Genomic DNA, 14,511 nt, shown 5'->3' with positions numbered 1-14,511 from the left:
CCAGTAACCGAGAGTCCAGTACGAAATATGTTACTACTACCAGTTTTGTACTATGGATTGCACACGATGTATATACTAGTTGAGTTACTCGTGTCTCTACTAGTACTACACAGGTTGTATCTCCCAGCTGATGGTGATTTAGTATTGACATGAGGGCTATAATATGATGATACCCACAGTTAGCATTAGACAAAATATATAATCATCTACTAATAGTAGTATCTTCTACCAACGTGACGATTACTCATTTGAGATTGACGTGATAATAAAAGCTGCTTATTTGACCGTTGATATATCTTTGAAATGGTAAACATTCTCGTTATTATGAAGGTTACGAACACTACTCTGCGTAGGCGTGCAATTTACAGTCCCCTTCAGTCTTTCGAGCCAAACCAAGCCTTATACGGCAGCACCTGATTCAATCATTTCTATTTCTTCTAAGAAACCGAAACGCTTCAAATTAGCCCCTCTAGGGTATTCTTTCTATTCCTTTTCTCCGTTGCAGTGTGTGGTATCCGAGTTGTCGGCGTGTTTCTGCAAGCGTAGCCCCCCTCTTCGTCAACAACTCACGGATCTGGGCTTCACTCTCCGAGATCTTGCGGGCGAGCTCCGCTACTTCACGCACGCGATTCCGAGGAATGATCACGACGCCATTGGAGTCAGCGACAACGATGTCCCGGTACTCTACCCGGACCTTCCCAATACCAACAGGCCCGTTGACCTCCCCGACCTGGACCCGATCTTTTCCTGTACGCATCCATCGTCCTGCAGTGTATAATGGGTATCCCTCCTCAAGGGCCAGATCCACGTCGCGACACACTCCATCGATCACCGTGCCCGCAACCCCCCGCAGCGCGGCATAGTGAGTCATTATATCGCCCCAGACTGTACAGTCTGTGCGGCTACTGTTATCAATAACAACCACATCTCCAACCGCCACATCATCCAGGAAATCCCCTACACTGCCAGGCGGGTCGCTCGCAGGGACATAACGGACGGTAAATGCCGGACCAACAGTAACACGCCGGTTACTCGAACCCGAAGAAGACAATGGCTGAATACCCCAGGCCTGTCCTGCGATTCCCAAGGAATCTAGTGCGTCCGAGACTGCTGGCGAGTCCAAACCCCTCAAAAGTCCAACCAACTCCTGATCCTCCGCACTCGCCTTCCGGGGATTCTCTTGCGATAGCGGGCTGGCAGCAGCGGCAGCAGACACGGTCTCTTGCCGGAGTTGCTCGAAGCGCGAGTCGCGCATGACCGCCGACACCGTCTGCCCGGAGCGTACTGCCTCAACCATCTGGTTTTCGCGGTTGTTGATCTGCTCCGCAAGGGTGAGGACGATCGAGATATGTGCTGCAGGGACGAAGACAGTACCGCACGCGTCCGCGATAACATAGTCATCCTGCTCGACTGTCACACCGCCGCAGACACGCACTGGCTTTCCGGCGCTGACAGAGACTATGCGACTCCGGCCACTGATCATCGTAACAGCACGTCCGTAGAGTGGATACTGGACCTCGACGCTACCGTCGATATCTCTGCATACTCCATCGATTACGGTACCCCGGATTCCCTTGGCCTTTGCGGCGTTTGCAATGATATCACCCCAGCAGGAGACACCCTCCAGCCCGCCGGCAATGACAAGGATCCGGTCATCACTGCTTACTGCATCGATAGTAGGAGCAAAAGGATGAGGTGTTGGGGCTGTCCCGATCCTCGGGCCTACTTCGACCGTGCTAGCGCGGCCGACAATTTTCGGACAGTTCCAGAGAGGCCGGAGACCGTATGTGGCTCCACGAAGGTGGAGGACATCTAATGCATCGGATACTGTATTGGTGTCGAGAGCCGCAAGGCGGTCCAAAAAGCTGGTTGTGTCACTCATCCTCTTCCGGCTATAGGTGCGGACAAATTTTGGGAAAGAAACTCGGAAAATTGAGGAAAACATGTAACTATAACAATGGCTTTTGCATCTTGTGGTCAACTTGTACCATGACCCTCTTTATGTATCGGATATAGTCTGTTTCGGATGCAAACACTCCGTATATCGGCAAGTTTATGCGGGGTGGGACATCCCGAGTTGTCTGCCATCCCGGCCGACGGACGGGATGTGATGGTCCGTCTATTCATCAATGCAACGGAATCTTCTACCCCGCCGCATTCGATGAGGACCCCGCTATCACTGATCTTAGAGTAACCTGACATATCAATCATATCATGGCGCAAGGTGACTAGAATAAGATTGAAGCGATGATAACGCGGGGAACTTCCGACCCTGGATAGAAACCCGCTACTACGCAATCAGAGGAACTAGAAGAATCCGGCTGTTGAGCTTCACTTCCGAGCATATGATAATTGTTGTTGTTCATTCATACTGGGAAGTAGTAGGACGGATTAATTGATGACATCAGGGTAGTAATGGGTAGATTTACAAATTAGTATCATGTACACCTGCATATCATCACCCCCACTGACCGGCTTTATACTTAACCCCCCGGCGGGAGTTAAGATAACAGGTGTATTAATCCAGCAATCAGCTAATTGATCATAAAGCCTTTTTGATAGTATTGACATCCAAGTAAGCGAATCGAGCTATAATGCCGAGCCCATGTCAATTGGCTGCTATCGCGGGATGCTGTGCGAATGAACTCAAGACTTGGAGTGAGATACTACATCTACGCACTCGGGCTGTTGATCTATTGGACTTCTGTTTGTAGGTGAGTAGAAGAACCAAGTACTCTGCCTGGACCGACATTCAAAATCACTTCAAGATAGTTTGTAGGCTAGTCTCTGAGTATTCATATTCGATCGTAATCATACATCGGATCGGTGCTTTATGACACTCAATACACTTGCTAGCTGACCTGTCACTCACGGTATGTCCGCCACCAGGGCACCAGAGATCTGTTAAAAATTCGGCCATGCTGACTATACAGGTACAGTTCGTGCTTCCCATTAGCCTACACTGGTGGAATAGACTCTCGGCAAATGGGGCACTGCAATCGAAGTCGCATCCAGCTCTCGAGACAGGTACTATGGAAGATATGCCGACATGGGGTGACCATGTATGTCCGTCGGCTGAGGAGACTCGTGGCCCCGTCCGTCATGCTGCTACTGCCAGCACCGCCCGGAGCTGCAAGGACGGGAACCTCGATTTCTTGCATGCAGATGGCACAGTCAAACACTGCCTTCTTCTTATCTTTCGCCCGTTGCTTATCTTCATCTTTGGCTTCCATGGAGTACTCCCGCTCGTCAGCCCTCAAGGCCCCGATTGGAAGGACTCCGCCAGACTCAAGATCGTCGCCGGATCCAGAGCTATCGCGTAGCACGGGGTGATAGTCATAGGCGGGTGGCGCCCACCCACTAGGAACAAAGAAGCGAGGTCCCAGAATGTCCTGGCTAGCCAATACCCAGACCTGAACCCACACCCAGCCAGCCAGTGCCAGGGCTGTGGTCGAGTCGGGTCGAATGAAAAGCACATTCCCGCGTGCAGTCAAAAAGTAGATGAATGGAAAGAGTCGAAGGAAACTTTGGCCAACCACAAATTCCCAGCGCAGTGCTTTGCGGCAATTGCGCATAACATTTCGATATATCTGGGGTACCCAGAAGGATAGATATACAAATCCGAGGGTCCGAGCATATATGGCCCCCATACGGTTTGGCCAAATGAAAGACCAGACAGATATGATAAGGAGGACAAACAAGATAAAGTAGAACCGGGCGTACATGGCACCGACATCACCTCGTGTATCCTGCGCAGTCGGCGTAGCGCCCCGATTCGCAGGAGGCTCGTTTTCCTCTGCTGGCGGGTCCTGGTCGGGGGTCAAAATGATAGGCGTTGCGCCAGTATCAGTCACTCTAGTCGTAGTAGCAGGGAGTGGAAGGTTCCCTGATCGCGTAGTAGGATTCGGTCGACGTTCTTGTTCTCTTCGCTCCGGGGCCTGAACTGCCCAGATTTCCATCATGAATTTCATTCCGATATAACTGACCGAGAGGAAGGTCAAGAAGGATGCTGTTGTCATAACAAGGAAAGAAACGGCAGGATAAAGCTCTAGTAGCATGAAAACAAGTACGAATGAATCGCCGAACGCCATGAGCGCGATCGTGTAGAAGCTGATCCGGCTCCTAGTAGATGGCGTGGATGCTTCTTTGATTTGACGCAACAGTAATGCGATCTGGCCAACGGAAAAGGCAGAGATCATAAAAATGATGCGAGCAGAGAATTTGCCAAATTCCTCCATCTTCGGCCCCGATAGATAGAGTGCTTCTGTCGGTGGGAAGTCAGGAGCTCCCTTAGTCTCTAGGATGTACCCACAATCAGGCGAGAACACGACGGCTGACATAACTAAGGGCGGAGGAGACGGAATGGGGGCTCCCATTGGATATCTCAACTCTTGTTCTATCTGCTCGATGATCGTTTTATCTGTAAGGTAGCCATGGATCGCGACGGGATGCAGCTGGAGGTAGACGATATGTTCACATTTTGGAGCAGGGTATTCCACCTGCTCCGTCCCGACAAGTGAGGACCAAGGAAATAGGGTAGGAGGTCGATTCTGCTTCTCAGATATAGTGTCCGAGAGGGATTTGACGAGAAGCTGGTGGGTGAGGTTGTATGCGTCCGGCGACATCATCAGATGCGGTAATGCGAATACGCCACCAAATTTCTCGCTGGTTGTAGTCAAGATAATAGCGCCCGTCTCCGGGAAATGAACACCATACAGCGACAGATACCAGGTGTTACCCCAGAAATCGCCGCTCTCCACAGCCAAAGTTGCTCGGATCTCCCGAACCTGGCCCTCGGGCAATTGGACTTCCTCACCACCGCCCTCCCGGAGATCAAGGTAAAAAGTGCCACTATCCCCCGTAACATTGTGACTGAACTCATGCTCGAAGTATTCGTTCTCCAGTGCAATTGCAGTCGTGTTCAACAGGGCATGTTGTTTGTTCTGTTTGTGGCGTACCCATTCCCCGCGCAGCTTACCGGTCGCATTACGATAGACTGGGAGGAGTAATTGGGTCAAGTTAAGACCGGAGAAAGCGTCAGGCACGGCAAGGGCCTTGGGAGGCCTCAAGCCCGCTTCTGCCATGGTGGACCGCAGCTGAAACCGAGCTCTATCCTGAACATCTGGAAGAAGATCCCAAGCATAGCTATCGTTCTTCCTGACACCCGAAAATGGGAGCCATCGGTCGGTTCCCGGATCGAAGTCGCCATACTTAGACTCATTCAACATGTGAAGCGCGTTCCGCTCCCTCACAAGCTCTCTCTGGTGCTCTTCATCCTGAGAGACCAGAGGTGAATGCGACTGCGAGCTCAGAAGCAGGTAGAAAACTACCAGAAAGAAGAAAAAAGAACCGCGGTGATCCATAGGTGGCCACAAATCGCGGACATCGAACGGAGGAGGGTTGCTCCTGGAGGCCCAACTTCTGGTGTGCTGCGCAGAGACGGGCAGCCCTCGCGAGATCCTCGACTGTTGTAAGAGCGCGAGGAGCAAGCAGTAGCAGTACGACGTCACTATCGGAGTAGCACGTGATGCAGCGACCGGGAGGGGCCACGGGACAGTCGGAAGGGTCGATGACACATGGATCCAAACAGAGGTTGGCTGGTACCAGAGAATTGAAGGGGCTAGACCTCGTGCTGTCAAGATATTGCAAATGCCAGATGCATCGAAGCTGCGAACTCCCTTGTACAACAACCAGGTGGTATCTTATCGGGAATGAAGGCTAGATAGATAGTAGACTTAAGGGGGGCCGACGGGCGGGAGCGAGAAAGCACCGGCGCACGTGAGGCTGCCGACTAGCCCCAATCCAAGACGGATCCGGGACAATAGATGATCCGGTAGATCGGTAGAATATTACTATTACTACTACTACTACTACTACTACTACTACTACTACTACTACTACTACTACTACTACTGCTACTACTACTACTACTACTACTGCTACTACTACTACTACTACGGTATAAGTACTGTATAATAATTATGAGGCCATATCGTCTTCGGGTTATTCACCGGCCAGGTGAAAGCTGCCCTATGCCGAACATGACGAAACTTTGCATATGCTCAAGTCGACACTAGGGTCAGACAGTCTGTCTCATGATGAGGATTAGCTGCCCTATCAGACGCCAATCATTAAATAATCTTCCATGAATATATGATGTACGCAATTATCAAAACCCTCAAGACAGTGAGGACTGTCTATATGCACTGCTAGCACAACTGTATGGCGGGCTCGATTGGCCGAAAAGCCAGAAAGTACGCTCTGTATTGACTATAGAATTGATTTGAATGTATCCGTTATATAATCATGAACGACAACAACGCATGACAGGAGGTTACATATCAACCCGCTGTTTGAAGAGACTCTTGCCCCTCAGCCATTGTCGATAGCGCTTATAACGTTTCTTTTCATAATCCTCGGCCACCACAGTCAGGCCTCCCTCCGAGACATTCAAAAACTCAGCATAATCCGCAAGGTTCTCCTCGGCATTAGCTTCCAGAGTGGCCTCTTCTACGTTGCACTTATTTGCATATTCCAGTAAATCCAGACTGGATTCATGCTCACGAATGGAAGTGGCAGTCCGCTCGTCTTCAGAGGTCACAACAAGTGGAACCTTCAAAGGATGGTTAATGTAGCGTTCGTATTCTTCTCCTTCTGCAGCGGTCACAGACGGGTTTAGCGAGTCGGTCACCAGCTGGCCAAGAGTCCACTGCGCAATTTGCGTTTTGCTCGGAGTGGTGACCGTCGACTCCTGAGAAGAGTGCATGGAACTGAAGGAGTGAGGCAGTCCGAATGATGTAGATTTCATAATACCTGCAGACGGTGGTAATTTATCAGCGGAAGGCGGCTGATGAATCCAGTTGTAGCTGGACTGGGATGTTGCGCTACCGAGTTGTGGGCGGCCCGCTGGATCGATGGAGGTCTTAAGCGGTTCCTGGATCTTGACGCTACGTGGTGGGTGTCGTTCTCGGTTGACCTGATCGTGCGGGATCCGGGGAACAAACGGACTAATATCGTAGGGGGAGCCGGAACCAGGCCGGAATGGAAGATAGCGGAGCGTTGAGTTCATTTTGTAAGAGAATATTTTCGAGAATGACGACACGGCTAATGGCCTATAGTACTCGAGCCAGTAATCGTCGTAGTGAGAGAGAGGTTCCTTTGGAGGTCGCGGAGGGGGTGGCACTTCTTTTTCCTTCAGATTGTCCGGAGTGTACCAGCAAATGTAGTTGGGACGCCTTTTGTTGGACCAGGATCGCGGGTCAGCGTGGTGCAGGTAATAATCGGTCGACAGATCCCACAGCATCGGCTGTCCTTGGGAAAAGATGTAGTTCCCGAGGAACAGATTGTAGGCTTCCTGGCGCTGGGCATCGAGAAATGAATTGTTGTAGTACCGTTTGAAACTCTCCACCATATCGCGAGAATGACTACTCCACTGGTTGATCTTGCGGTATGTGGCCATAGTGTTTACCAGATGCGAGCCTCCGTACTGGATTGCAATGGTATCACCGTGGTCGTGCCACATATCAGTGAATAAGTTGACAGCATCGGTGTCGTACTCCACAGTCGTTCCATCAATGATTCCCAAAGCGTGAAGTTGGTATCCCAAGGCGCGCTTTCCAATAACGAATTGAGCAGCATTTGTACGGTCTAAACAATCGATGCAGTTCGTCCTCGCGATGCCATTTTGCAGACGCAAGCCAGACTCTGCATCATACCCGTTCTTGAAGAAGCCGGTCTTTGGAACAATCTCGCCCGCAATATGCTCTAATGTTCCAATGACGTCTTGGTCTCTGCTTTTTGCAGCACGGCTCATGTCCCAGGGCTGATAGATAATCTTCTTATCCTCGGGCAGGAACTGGTTCAGATACTGGATGGCGTTTGTGTACTCCTTGAGCAACTTGGACTCCCGTGGGGTTCGTTCTCGCGATTTTATCAGGTTGAGCACATAAACTGGTGCGCCGTATCTCTCGAAAAGGTTGTCAAAGTGTAGTGCAGCAGCGGAGTAGAAGGGGTCAACCAAGTTTAGTTCAATATCTGGTTTGGGAGACACCCCTGAGTTTTCCTGTGTCCAGTAGAGCGGAATACTCCCACGGTGTTGCACGTAAGAGGTGTACAGCGGGTTAGCATAGAGATTTGGACCGGGAGAATGAAATGACGTGGCTGTCATCTCGGACACTATCTGCTCCGTTTCAACGTCGTTGGCTACATAGCCTAGATCATTCGCGCCTCTCTTCAGAAATCGGGCCCCTGCGAAGAACCGAGAGCGTCGCGCAATGATGGTAATGTAAACCAAACGCCCGTACACTGACATCTTTGCCTGTTCAACATATCCGTGGATGATGGGTAAACACCATTCCCAAGGATTTTTCAGAGTTTCGAGGGCCGGCCCGAGAAGATGGTGATTCCAAATGAACATCGTATTGTAGTTTTGCTGAAGGTGTTTCGGGTGTCCGTCCTGATTGGCGGTGCGTTCCCGACAAATGTTGTGCTGCAAAGTGTGGGTGATATCGTAAGAATAGCTGAAGTAGAAGGATCGGGTGAGATCCAAATTATTTAAAATGGCAATATATCGCGCCTCCTCCGGGTTCTTCTCCGGGCGGAGACGAGACGAGCTTGAAGTCGTCAACGAGATGAGCTCTGTTCCATCGATCTGATAGACATAGTGACCCCCAAGCATAGCAACCTGGCTTCTCTTGGTCACCAGAAGCATGTAGTAAGCATCCGTAAATCGTATAAACCCCAGTAAAGCCCATGCACTGCACTTCAGCTTCAACCCACCCGACCGTTTATTCCCATCATCGATCGTATCCAACAACTGGCTCATCTCCCGCTTGCTGTAAACAATATCATCCTCTGAAATGCTGAGGTCCCCGGATTCCGACGTTCGATCGATCTTGAGAATCCTAAAGCGGGTATCCGACAAGTCCATTCCCACCATGTAGAATCGGGTGGCTGTCTCGTACAAGGAGAACTTGTGCATGCGATTGATCCCTTCCTCTCCTCCGGTGTCGAAGAAGGCCGAGCGTTGCTTTTGCGCCGAGGTGGGCGTAGAATCCCGCTCAAAGGACGTTGCAACCTGGGGCTCTTCATCTCCTGCCTCCACCCCATCTTCACTCAGGGCAGGTACTACTGGGGATGCGTAATGTAATGGGGTGAATGGGGAGGCTGCGCGAGGTGATCGGAGGCCATCTTCGTGATCGATAAAGCTTCGAGGGGCCGAGTCAGGCTGCTCTTCTGGGACCTTGGTGCTGGAGCCGGAGGTAAACGAGGCATCGGCGTAAGGGAGGTGGAGATCTGAGGTGGAGTTGGGCGAACTGGTATCTATCAAGGACACCGCTCTGGAGGACTGGTCGTCCAGTGGACCGAGGCTTTTGTCTTCCGCAGCCTCGCGGGAGAGGGACACTTCATCCAGACTCTCCATGATGAAGGCAGAGGCTGGTGAAATCCCGCACCAGCATCATATATGTTCTCGGTTGTTAGCGCGCAGCGCTTATGGGAAAAGAGGATCGAAACGGCGACCAAAGTAGTAGTGAGTGACGTCGGACGCGGGTGAGTGGGGGGATCGACTTGCGACAAGGAGCTTCACGTGATCGCAATCACCCCCATAAACCGATCAACTAGTAACCATCATCCAACCCAGCATGCAACAGTCTTGATCAGACGGTCATTACCCCATGCATTGATACCTCCCGAAGAAAAATGTGATCCAATCTGCAAGCTCCATATTATGCTTTGCGACTATTGTCTTGTCAACTAGTAACAGTAGATCTGAAGTGATCTTCGACCTAAATACATGCGACTGGATATAAGGGCAACCTTCCTGGAACTAGATCGTCACTCCCCACGTTCCGCTTTCTCGATCTCTGCCAACGCCTTCTGTATCATCTCTTGCGTGCTAACTCGAGTGAACTGAAGCTGTGCCGCCTTCAAGCCATCCTTCCAAAGATGCCACTTTTCCATTGTGAAGCGCGGTCGCGGAGGAGGATCATCAGCGTCCCCGAATGTTCGTTGGACCTGACAGTTCTCCCACATTCGCTGACCGGCATAGATATACCAGAGACATGAAATACGCACGGCCTCTTCCACCAGCGGATCGCATTCCTCAAACGTTTCTCGACACGCCCACAGCGCATATAGTGATGCGTCAATGGCATGGCCGAGATGGTCTGCTTTCGCGGTCAGCTGCGCCATAAACGCATTGCGATTCTCCCAATCCTGGAGTTCGCGTGGAGGATACTCCATCCGGGGATCGTCGTCGACCTGCTGGGCGTACTCTGTACGTGACGCCAATTGCAGAGTTAGCCGTGGAATCAACCGCCAATAAGAAAGAAGGAAGGAAGGAAGGAAAGAAAAAGAAGAAGTATATAAGTGAATAGGTGTAACGTACTGGGGTCGTATGTGAAAGAATACATATCCCTCAAGTAGACTCCGAGATAGGGGAGTTCAGTCCATAACTTCATGCCCACTGACGTTGGCTCTTGGCCCGTGTCAGGATCGACAATCTTGGTGCGTTGAAGATGGGCAATGAATTCGATAAGCTTGTGCTGCTGCGCAGCTGGAGTAAGATTCACAATTTTCACAACCGTGACCATGGCAATCCATGTGTGTGTGCCATCGATCTCAGTCGGGGGTTCCCCTCCCTCCTGGTGTAAGACCTCGCGCACCCGAAGCAGATTTTGGACTGCCTCAGCTGGTGAGACATCAGGATTCTGTACCAGCTCACTGATGACTTGGTATTCCGGTCGCGCAAGGAACACTTCGCCGAAGCCTTCCATCATGAAAAGGTGTTTCGAGGCTTCAGGAAAGCAAGGTCAACGACACCATTTGAGTAGTTTAAATAAAGGATGTTGGGGCAGGCTGGGCTGGCGGTCAGCACTAGTAGCCGGGATACCTGATCAACTCAGCAGCCAACAAATAACAACTTTCATGTTCCCAACACGCCACTTTCACCCTGTGGGAAGACATCTTTGCGTTTTGGGTGTTGGTGTCACAGCATATGAGACAGCCCCCAACTCACGGAGTAAATATCAAATTCTCGCATTAGACGGAGATTTTCATTTGAAAGGATCCTAACGTGTGCGGGAGGTCCCTTCGGCCCGTAAGCTTATACTCTCGAAGATCGCCCGGCCTCCTTTTGGCCCCCGTTTGACACCTACTTGGCCCCCATGAGTGACAAAGTCATGTAGACGAGATGTATAGCGCTTTAACTGCTGAGACTCTTGATAGGGACCGTCACACCATTTGACGCCTCACGCTATTCGAACTCAATGGTCAAGGATGTAATCCCATCGAAGCAGCAAGGTATAAAGCGCCTGCTTCGTACCAACACTGTTACTGATTTTACCTCGCCATCAGCTCACTCGTTCCCTTCTTCAAAGATTCCGTCAATTCATCGAATACCAGTCTCTCTTTCAAAGAAGTCACAGTCACTCATTCCTTTGGTCATCGATGTTGAAAGGAGAAAGAGTATAAAGTATACTGGATGTCTCAAGATGTTCTTCAGCCTCAAGCCCATCATCATCCTAGCCCTGACCCTCACTGCGGTTGCCAGCCCTATCACCAATCCGATAGTTGAGGAGACCAATATCCTCGTCACCCGCGCCCAAAAGAAGGATGTTGACTGTAATGGGCAGAAATTCACTGTTGCAGATATCAACAACGCCCTCCGTCAGGCAAAGGTCGTCGAAAAAGCCAAAGAGGATGGAGCCACTGACTACGATGGTTACCCCAAAGTGAATAATAATCACGAGAACCTCTTCAGTTCCACTAGCGCACTTTATGAGTATCCTCTGGTATCCGGGACCTTTAGTGGAAGTAAGTTAGCCCTTTTTGGTTACCTTTGCCCGATACGACCGAGTAGAGAGAACACACGTGAACTAATGGATCGGGAACATGACAGAGAATGGCGTCCATCCGGGCTTATACCGTGTAATCATGAATGAGAAATACAACTATATGGGATCAGTATATCACGTCGCGGGTGTGAGTAATGCTTTCAAGAAGTGCACAAACGTCGAAAGCCCTTCCACTACCACGACTACTACTACGGCCACTGCCAAGGTTACTACTAAAGCTAGTAGCAGCAAGACCGGCAGCACGTCTGGCAACAAGTCTGGCAGCAAGTCTGGTAAGAAGTCCAGCACCAAGAGTAGTTCACATTAGTGGTACATCCGGCCGTACCAGCCACGAGATTTGGGGGAAAGGGGAGAGGGGGGTATGACAGAGGGCTTGCTTGGGGGTTTGGGAACTTGGGGAGAGGTTATCCCAGTGTATACTAGAGAAGAGGCAGGAGGAGAGGGAGATGATCATCGAACGAGTTGGATACGATATGTATGACTAGACAGTTTTTAGACAGTCGTTACATAGTACTGTGATTAACGATACCTGTTCATGTAAAATGGTTTGCTGGAGACCCTGCTGACATTCTTCTAATCTGATTCTTGCCTACTTCCGCTCTTTCCAAAGGCCAACCACTCAAGCTAACTCGCCAGCAGCCATATGGTCAGATGGTCAGAGTCAAAGCCATACTACTGATCAGTACTCATCCTTCAAAGCTTAAGAGGTGGCGGAGGATCAGGTGATGCCTGGCTACAGTGAATGTCTTAACACTAATAAGTTGATTGAGATAAGTACTATTGAAAGGTTACTATATCCAGAAAGAGAGATGTAGGAGCAGCAGTAAAGATAGATGGCGACAGGAAGATATGCGAAACGAAAAGACACCAACGCCTCTTGACAGATATGGTATTATCGTATCACAGCAAGGCCTGGTTCGGATGTAGGTGTTGGCAGAATCGAAAGACAAATTTACTGATAGCACTACTAACAGCACTCCACTAATTCCAGGTCAAGTGGAATTTGGAACCAATAAAACGATCTGCATATTTGCAACCAAAATAAGGGAATATCCATCGGTACTAGGTAATCAGTGCCAGTGAATATTGAGCAAGGATATTGTACACATGTGATCCATCAGTAACCAGACCGTCCCATTAGGAGTCGCTTGCTGCTATTATGATCAATTTAATAACATAGGCTAACATGATCACTCCTTCTACACTAAACGAGTACAATGATCCTATAACGGAAGGTCATCAGTTAGGGGATAACGATTCTAATATCAGTGGCCATTGAATTTATTATAAAAATGACCAGTTCAGAGATGATCAAGACTAGGAAGGAATATAGACACCTGTTATAGTTAATACATTATTATGACAGAAATAGAAGTACAGACACCGGCCAGTATATTAGATTGGATCATACAATCGTGACCGACTAAAATCTTCTGTGAAGAGAGACAGAAAATCATAGAGGTAGAATTATTCAGGAGATATAATGAGTACTCACGTTTAGACAGGTATTTCGTGCAGTAATAACGTTCAAGTGTTGAACAAAAGACAGTCACATGTACTGTCTACTTTGCAGAACACGTATGAGCATAACAACAGACTAATGATACCTGACGAATATATCGTCTGTATATCCTCATTCGCCTCGGAAACTTTAAGGTCTCTTCCAGATATTTGTTGTTGGATAGAGTTGGATGATGGTACATACTTGAATTCATACGTTCCTCACTGGCCTTCCATGTAAAGACGAGAGTCTCTAAATCAGGGAATCTTGATAGCAGCGATTTTAGCTGAGAACGTTGCTAAAGACCTTACTAAAGAACGCTTGAATCTATTGTTGAAGCAGTAATACTAGTAGCCTCGGTCACGTGACCCCTACATACCAAACAACCCCTACTTCTACCCTCGCTGCGCAACCCCTAGATAGGAACACAACACACAAAAACAACTCTCTGCCCTTTCTTTGCTTCCTACGAGTAGACGTTCCAACATCTATCACTGACAACAGGGTCCAGTATCTCTTGTACAGATTCCTATGTTACAAGACGTATGTCGCGTTTTTATTATACGGGCCGGCGACGTGGGTAGGAATGAGTACTGCAGTCACTGAACCGGGGATTGCGGCAAGATATGAGAAGGATAATTAAGCAAGAGAGTCAAATTTAATCTGCACCTAGTTAAAGGTCGCCCTGGCTCCTGATGTTACTAGTTTCGAGACTATCTCTCGACCTGTCTGGTATGGTTCCCTGTTTAGAACATGGAGTTGTCCATGAGCTTGGCTACCTACGCCAGGGCCTACCGAGTGAATGTCTCAATTCAGGCAGCCTCCGCCTTTAGCTTCATGTGAGCCTTCACGTGCTTGATGAGCCTCCGACAGTGAATGAGAATAAAGTATATATACGTGATGACGGAGCCAAGTTGCTAATCTCGATAGTCGGCCCTTGTCTTATGCTGAGCAGCAGAGTTGGATGTGAGAGACCATGGCAGTGTTGTAGCAAACAAACGCAAAATGAATGCGATTTGCAGGCTTGCCCAAAGATGTACGGGTGTAGTGTCAACCCCTGCACGAAGGGTCGTCTTCAATGAGTATTTCTGGATGGCGACGCAAGGCTTATGAGGTTGAAAGCGACTTCCAGTTTCAAATAATAAACCCCCGCTA

At 49.5% G+C, this 14,511-nt stretch overlaps 5 protein-coding genes across 5 annotated transcripts; 1 reads left to right on the top strand and 4 right to left on the bottom strand.

Annotated features, from left to right (window-relative positions):
• Positions 1–469: 469 nt before the first annotated feature.
• On the bottom strand, positions 470–2,211 carry BO87DRAFT_447551 (RraA family protein; the record flags this gene model as incomplete). Its single annotated transcript, XM_025628265.1, has 2 exons — positions 470–1,995; positions 2,103–2,211. 2 exons carry the CDS (start codon positions 2,209–2,211, stop codon positions 470–472), a joined length of 1,635 nt encoding a protein of 544 aa, XP_025475086.1.
• A 340-nt stretch (positions 2,212–2,551) lies between these two features.
• Positions 2,552–5,708, bottom strand: dscA (ubiquitin-protein ligase dscA). The gene has a single exon (XM_025629195.1). It carries the CDS (start codon positions 5,361–5,363, stop codon positions 2,958–2,960), a length of 2,406 nt encoding a protein of 801 aa, XP_025475085.1. The 5' UTR covers positions 5,364–5,708; the 3' UTR covers positions 2,552–2,957.
• A 497-nt stretch (positions 5,709–6,205) lies between these two features.
• Positions 6,206–9,668, bottom strand: BO87DRAFT_177730 (phosphatidylinositol-3,5-bisphosphate 5-phosphatase). Its single transcript, XM_025618385.1, has one exon. The coding sequence runs from the start codon at positions 9,419–9,421 to the stop codon at positions 6,335–6,337; it is 3,087 nt and encodes a 1,028-aa protein (XP_025475084.1). The 5' UTR covers positions 9,422–9,668; the 3' UTR covers positions 6,206–6,334.
• A 166-nt stretch (positions 9,669–9,834) lies between these two features.
• On the bottom strand, positions 9,835–10,775 carry BO87DRAFT_430388 (DUF3632 domain-containing protein; the record flags this gene model as incomplete). The annotated part of the gene is made up of 2 exons (XM_025627541.1): positions 9,835–10,274; positions 10,388–10,775. 2 exons carry the CDS (start codon positions 10,773–10,775, stop codon positions 9,835–9,837), a joined length of 828 nt encoding a protein of 275 aa, XP_025475083.1.
• Positions 10,776–11,492: 717 nt separating this feature from the next.
• On the top strand, positions 11,493–12,162 carry BO87DRAFT_430387 (uncharacterized protein; the record flags this gene model as incomplete). The annotated part of the gene is made up of 2 exons (XM_025627540.1): positions 11,493–11,814; positions 11,900–12,162. The coding sequence occupies 2 exons, from the start codon at positions 11,493–11,495 to the stop codon at positions 12,160–12,162; spliced, it is 585 nt and encodes a 194-aa protein (XP_025475082.1).
• Between the last annotated feature and the right edge of the window lie 2,349 nt (positions 12,163–14,511).

The sequence above is a fragment of the Aspergillus neoniger genome, assembly GCF_003184625.1.
Source record: "Aspergillus neoniger CBS 115656 unplaced genomic scaffold BO87scaffold_46, whole genome shotgun sequence".
NCBI classification, from domain to species: domain Eukaryota; kingdom Fungi; phylum Ascomycota; class Eurotiomycetes; order Eurotiales; family Aspergillaceae; genus Aspergillus; species Aspergillus neoniger.
This window is presented reverse-complemented; position numbering and strand designations above follow the sequence as displayed.